Raw genomic sequence first — 6,702 nt, 5'->3', positions numbered from 1 at the left:
CTCACTTTGAGGAGCTCCAGGAGGCCCCATGTTTTCCTGCCACCACTGTTCCTTACTTGTTCCCTGATGCTTTATTTTCTCCCAGTGGAGTTCTGCCTTTGACACTGAAACTCCTTTGAGACATCAGTCTCAAACAATAGACTGAAAGGCCTATCCATGTTCATGACCTGGGTGCCCAGAAAAGAGCAGGTCTCCATATTTGGAAGTGGAAGAAGTTAATGGCAGACCTGCGTAGATTGGATGGGGCAGTCAGACCCCTGATGTACTGCTAGGCTTAACACACAGATCACTGGGAAGTCCAAGAGGAATATGGTCAGTTGCTCCCCAGACATTGGGGAACTGTAGCCCCCTCTCTCTTGGCATGTCTTCTGCTCTCCATTTCTGCAGTCAGCCAGGTCCATCCTCACTGTTTTCCCAGCAAAGACATTCCACACCTTTGCTCAAGTCTCCATCTTGAACATCCTTCTCATAGGCTTTGTTCAGATTCCACCTTCATGTTGTTTTAAGTCCCTCTTCTGGAAAGGACCCTTGTGGGGACTTCACCCCCCATATGACATCCTCAGTCTGATGATCCTGCTTCAATGTTGGCTCCTCCTGCCTCCCCAGGAAGGCTGAGACTCCTCAAAGCACAGGCCATAGTGACAATTTCCCAGTGCCCCCAGAGCTCCAGCGAGGAATAGTTGTACATGTAGGGCTGCCCTATTCTGGGCAGCTTCAGTTACCTGGGGAGGAGACTGCCTCTTGCGGCAAATATCTCATTCATTTTTTCATTCATTCCAGAACCAGTGATGGCTCAAGCTGGAGGGGAGACAGATGCTGACGTACCCCACAACCACAGAGATGAAGCTTGGAGCCTGGGAGCTTGCCCAGCCCCTCCAACGTTGTATGTCCTGGGGTAGCGGCCCTGATGAAGAAGGAAACTTTACTGTCAGGACAATTTTAGACCCTTTGGAGGTCAACATAAGCCAAATGCTGCTGACCTTCCACAGCTCTGCCCAGCCCAGGACACAGAGCCAAGCCCTGTCCTGTCCGTCCCTGGGTCTGGGCCTTGCAGATAAGCGCCCCCGCGCCTGCAGGTTGCTGGGCCCGGGTGTGGGTACTGGGAAGTTGCCTGGGGCTGGCTCACAGATATGGGCCCAGCTAGCACGTATAGGCCCCGCTCATGCTGCTCCCTCCAGTGGCATGACCTCACCCCACCCCAGCTGTGCTGAAACCCTGTGTGTCTCGGATACCACCTCTGTGTGAAGCTGCCCTGTCCTTCCCACTGTCATGAATTTCTCTCTGTGCTCCCAGGCTCTGAGCTTCATCTCTGTGGTTGTGGGGTACGTCAGCATCTGACTCCCCTCCAGCTTGAGCCATCACTGGTTCTGGAATGAATGAATGAATGAATGAGATATTTGTCGCAAGAGGCAGTCTCCTTCCCAGTTGACTGAAGCCTCTGGTCACCATGGCTTGACCCATTCACTGGTCTGGCAGCTCTCAAGCTCCCATCTCAGGCCTGTCCCAATGGGAGGGACAGTATCAGACTCTGGCCATGCCCTGCAAGAGCACTCAGTCTGGAGGGAGAGGGCCTCAGGCAGTGGCTGAGTAGCTGGCCTCCCTGTCCTGAGGCATTAGAGGGTGCAGGTACCATCAGCACAGGATGGGTTTCCTTCTTCCCCTTTTAGCCTCGGCCTGTCTGGGAGATTGGGAGCAGTACACTCTCACCTCTGCTGAGCATGCCCTGCCCCGCGCTCCGTTCTGCTCTCAGTTCTCCAGCAGAGAACCTACCTGTGGCCTCTCGGTGCTGAGAGCTTGTCAGGGTGTATGCCCTCCCTTGGCATTTAGAATCCCAGATTGGTGGAGACCCTCAGGGTTGCCTGACTTCCATTCCCCCTATCATCTCCAGGCTGCTATTTTAATTCTTGGAATAGTTCTCTGTCTTGCCAGCTCAACTCTGAGCTGTGGAGGTCAAGAACAGTTGGTCTCTCTCTTCCTCTCACCGTAGACAAGGTGGTGAAATGAAGGAAAGAAGGGCTCACTCAGTATTACTGATCCCAGAAGCAACTGGAGCTGGGCCTCAGTTTCCCATTAGCAGAACTACTAAGGAGTAGGGAGGTAGTCTCCACCTCTAGGATCTCCACCAAGCTGGTTCTTGCTGTCTAGGGAGTGGTACAGTGTGCTTCCAGCATGTGGGGACATGGAGGAGATACCCATCCACGGGACAGACTGCACACTGTGAAGTCAGCCAAGTTCACCTGCCTCTTCCTCTGCCAGGCCTCCACCTCCGCCCGAGGGCCTTGCTCTCCGCCACCAGCCTGGGGTGGCTTTCTTATATCCTTCAAGCTCCTTCAGAGCAGGAACCCAGCACAGAAATAAAGGATTGATTAAACAAATGGATGAGGCATAAAAGAATCCAAAGAACCATGATGCCATAACCCAAAAGCACTCACCTTAAAGGAGGAATTAATGGGACTTCCCTGGTGATCCAGCGGCTAAGACTGTGCTCCAGTGCAGGGGGCCCAGGTTCGATCCCTGGTCAGGGAACTAGATCCCACATGCTGCAACTAAAAAAAAAAAAAAAAGATCCTGCATGCTACAACAAAGCAGACTGAAGATCCACATGCCACAACTAAGACCCAGCGTAGCTGAATAAATAAATAAATATTAAAGGTGAGGGGATTAGTGATAGCCGTCAGCCCGAGACAGGGAAATGTTTGGTAGCAGGGCCGTGGGTATGTGCTTCATGGCACCTGGCAGGTCACACACAGGACACCCACATTTCAGAGGACGAATGACTTGTCTAGACTCATGCAGCGAGAGACCACCCCTCCTCCTCCAGAGGCACTGAGGAGTCTGAGCAGCGGTGAACATCTTAGCTCTGCTACTCTGGGGGGGGTGTGTATCCTGAGTTTATTGCACCTGAACTGTCCTCATCCATCCATGCACCACATAGCAGCCTGCAGAGTCGAGGTGAAGGTTAAACACACGCAGGTGTGTGAGTGCCTTGTCAGTCAGTCAGCTCTGTACCAGCATCAGCCGAAGGAGCAAGAGACGAGGGGAGTCAGAGTCATCTCCAGGCTGTGCTGTGTGCGCAGTGCTCACCCCGCTGACCTCTTCTTCTCCAGGACAGGAGCATGGCCACCAGAGGGTCCCTGTCCCAAAGGCCTTGTCGCCCCAGACCCAGCTCGCTGCCGCCCACCCTGCCTGAGGAAGAAACTCGCAGGATTGCACGGATATTTTCTTCCCAACTCTCCCAGAAGGACTAAGACAGCCCAAAAGACTGAGGGAAGGACGACCCGCCCACTCACCCTCAGCCTTGTCCAGCTTCCTTCAGGGCTGTGAGAGCCCTGAGACCACCACCAGCCTAGTTCCTGGACACCAGTCACCCCAGACTAGAGGAGCATCCCAAACCGGGGCTGTGTCCACCTGCCAGGACTTCGGCTTCCTCCGATGGTGAGACAAAGGCGGGACACAGTGGATTCCAGTGCCCAGGTGGCCCACCATCTTTTGACCAGGGGACCCAAGTAGGCATCCTTCAGCTGGGAAACTCCTCCCAGTGTCCTCAACAGAGCCTGCTGCTGACATGAGCCTACCCTCTGCCTGAATATGACGGGCCCTTTTGCCTTAAGGGTTGGGGAAGGTGGGTGGAGAGTTTGGGCATCGGGCATAGCCAGGGAAATCCTAGGACCACTTCCAGTTTATTTGCTTGGGAATAAGGGTATTTTATAGGTAAAATTTTTATGCTATGTTGAATTAATCAGTAGGAAAGGAGGGGGAAATTACCTCCTTCGAACTTTTTATCCGATTGTCTGAAATTCTAACCATGCTTTTAACTTATTGTTTTTACCCAGCTCTGAAGGTCATTGTTCCTGCCTGTGTTTGAATAAAATAATACTGGTATTTCTGTTCTGTGCACAAGTGTTTACCGGGTTGGCCTCTGGAGTGTTAGGAATTTGTTTGTGCTCTAACAGCCAGAGAGAAAGCTTGACAACCATACTGGCCCTTGGAGAAGCTCAACTAGAACCAGGGGGCCAGGGTCACCACGAGACCTCTGACTCTCCCAAAGATTAGGTTGGTCCAGATTGGGGTGACACCTAGTATTTCCTCTGCTGGTTCCTCAAGTCTGTCAGCCAAGTAAAGGGGTCTCATGCCACAGGCTTGCTTGAATCCCCTGTCTCTCTGGGATGAGTACATAGCTCTGGCGTAGACTGTCAGACTCCACACATTTGAGCAGCTACTACAGACAGGGCCTGTGTGGAGAGGATTAGAAAGGGGCGGAGGGGAGGGGAGAGGAGGGAACAACATGGAGGGCCCTGCTTTCCACCCTCAAGCACAGGTCATCTCAATCTTCAGAGCAACTCTACAATCTACATACTGTGGTTCGCATCTTATAATTAATCTGAAGCTCAACAGACTTACATGACTTGCCTCTGTTCATGTACCTAGGAAGTAAGTCACCACATGAGACACCTCCAGACACATCAGAAGGCTTCTGTGCCCCGGGTACAGTCAGTTAAGTGTTGTGAATTCAGGGAGTTTGGGGAGGTTGCCAGGGGGGAAACCATGTGGACTGGAACAGTCAGAGAAGGCTTCCTTGAAGTCCGGGGGTAAGCCAGCAGGGCATCTGGGGCCACATGCAGCAGCGGGGAAGAGCAGAGAGCGGCCTGGTTCTGCTGCTTCCTGATAGGTGCCCACAGGCCTGACTACACCTCTGTCTGAGCCTCTGTCACCTCCTCTGTAAAGCAAGATAACAAGCCCAGCTTCAGTGGGTCGCTGCGAAACTTAAATGAGATGACATTTGTGAAAGTGCTTCGCCTGCACTTGGCCCTTGGTGGAAGCTCAGGAAATGTCAGCCCCACCCACTCCTCCCCCACTGACCAGAGCAAGTCAGTAGACAGGCGAGTTCACCACTAACTGTGAGACCGGCAGGCCGGGCCCCAGAGGGGACCCAGAGGAAACACAGGCTGCCTTCCTCATCAGTCAAGGGCCCTCAGACCAGCGTATCCCCTTCATCTGTTCATCTGGGCCCCTAACCTTCAGGCTACCAGCTCACCCTCTCCCCAGCGTGTCTCTCTCAGCTCACCAGCTGCCGTGAAGATTTCAAGGCCCAGGTCTCCACCTGCCTTGAAGCCACAGAGAAGCTACAGAAGGGCCATCAGAAGTCCAGGCCTGAGAGGTTTAACCTCAGGTGAAGAACATTCCTAAATCCTGCTCCAACTCCTGTAAACAACTCAATGGGGTCGAGTTAGGATAAGGACTCCTACTCAGGCCAAGGGCAGCCTCCGGTAACACAGAGGCACCCTGGGGGTCTGAGCCCCGCTCCACTCTTACAGAGTCTTTACCAGCATCTTCTCCCCAGAAGGTGGCTGCCTTCCCCAACAACAGCTAAGAAGCCCCCTGCCGAGCACGCGGCACAGGGTGCGGGCACAAGGTGCGGGCTTGTTCCCACCACAGCCGACAGAGCCAGCCGGTGTCTCCCCACTTCCCTCTGCGCACCCGCTGCCCACCACAGAGCCCTGGAAAGGGGTGCTTCCGATCTTCCAGAGGCTGGTTGATTTCAACCCATAGCAACCAACTTGGAACTTCTAGCACAGGCTGGATTCTGGGGAAACGGAGCCAAAGTAGACAGGGCTGACCCTGCCCTCAGCACCCAGGCCCACGTGAGCTCAGCTGCCCACAGTTTGGGTTTCTCCAGGGCCCACTGCCCCTATCCACACCTCCTGGCTGCAAGTCCCCCACCACCTCCAGACTGCCATTCTCAGGTGGAGCCAAAAACCTTCCAGAGCCCTCCCCACCTCAGTGACCCGAGCAGCCGCTCCCCTTATAGGACTAACCCAGCTGCCTGTTCTGTTGACATTAGGGCAGGGCCTGGCCCGAGGAGGAGGACCTTGGTACTTGAGTATTTGGACCCGTAACCACTTGTACTGTGGCCACAACGCTGCGCCCAAGTCTAGAAGTGGCCTCTGTCCCACCAGATTAACTCCCATCCCCTCCACCTCTCCGTCTCTCCTCCCCTGCCCCTTGCCCTCCCTCTTTCTTCGGCCACCTGGTTCCCAGGTTCAGACTTGCCCAACCCTTACCCTCAGTGCCTGCCACTGGCTGCTGCAAGGGAGCCTCCCCTCCCTTCCCCACACATCCTCCCCAGATCCCTTTAGCTCCAGTGGTGTCCATGCTGAAGCCTCCAAGTGTCATGTCACAGAGAATAGTATTCACAGCAGATAGGTCCAAAGTACATTATCATTTACAGGCTGGAAGTCAGGCCCTGCCACATAACTGTATGACCTGGGCAAGTCCCTATCTCTCCCTAACAATCAGTTCTCTCCTCTGTAAACTAAGCATTAAAATGCATGAATCCTCAGTCATAAAAAGGCATGAAGTGCTGACACGTGATCCAACAAGGATGAACTCAGAAAACACTATGGTAAGTAAAAGAAGCCAGTCACAAAAGGTCACATTTCGTGTGATTTGTATGAAATGTTCAGGATAAGCAAATCTATAGAGACAAAGTAGATTAATGATTGCCTGGGCGGAATCCTAGGTTGGAGGGAAGGGAAAACAAGTGACACTGTTGATGTGTACGGAGATGTGTGGGGAGGGAGGTAACGAAAATGTTCTAAACTTGTGATGACTGATGGCTGCATAACTGTGAATACACTAAAAACCACTGAATTGTACCAGTTAAACAGGTAAATTGCATGGGAATTATATCTCAATAAAGCT

The 6,702-nt window shown here is 53.2% G+C and overlaps 1 protein-coding gene across 4 annotated transcripts in view; it reads left to right on the top strand.

Annotated features, from left to right (window-relative positions):
- The window catches only part of C2CD3 (C2 domain containing 3 centriole elongation regulator), a 118,781-nt gene extending 114,899 nt beyond the window's left edge, over nucleotides 1-3,882 (top strand). For 3 of the 4 annotated variants that reach the window (XM_061150019.1, XM_061150027.1, XM_061150052.1), the window contains one exon: nucleotides 3,108-3,882. In XM_061150019.1, coding sequence (XP_061006002.1) covers nucleotides 3,108-3,248 — 141 coding nt within the window. In that variant the 3' untranslated portion in view covers nucleotides 3,249-3,882. Of the gene's footprint in view, nucleotides 1-780; nucleotides 805-3,107 lie in introns of those variants that run through there. The other variant, XM_061150037.1, reaches the window with a different exon arrangement.
- The last annotated feature ends 2,820 nt before the right edge of the window (nucleotides 3,883-6,702 follow it).

This window comes from Dama dama, chromosome 1 (assembly GCF_033118175.1).
Source record: "Dama dama isolate Ldn47 chromosome 1, ASM3311817v1, whole genome shotgun sequence".
NCBI lineage: Eukaryota > Metazoa > Chordata > Mammalia > Artiodactyla > Cervidae > Dama > Dama dama.
The sequence above is the reverse complement of the archived record's forward strand: the minus strand, read 5'-3'. Positions and strand labels throughout refer to the sequence as shown.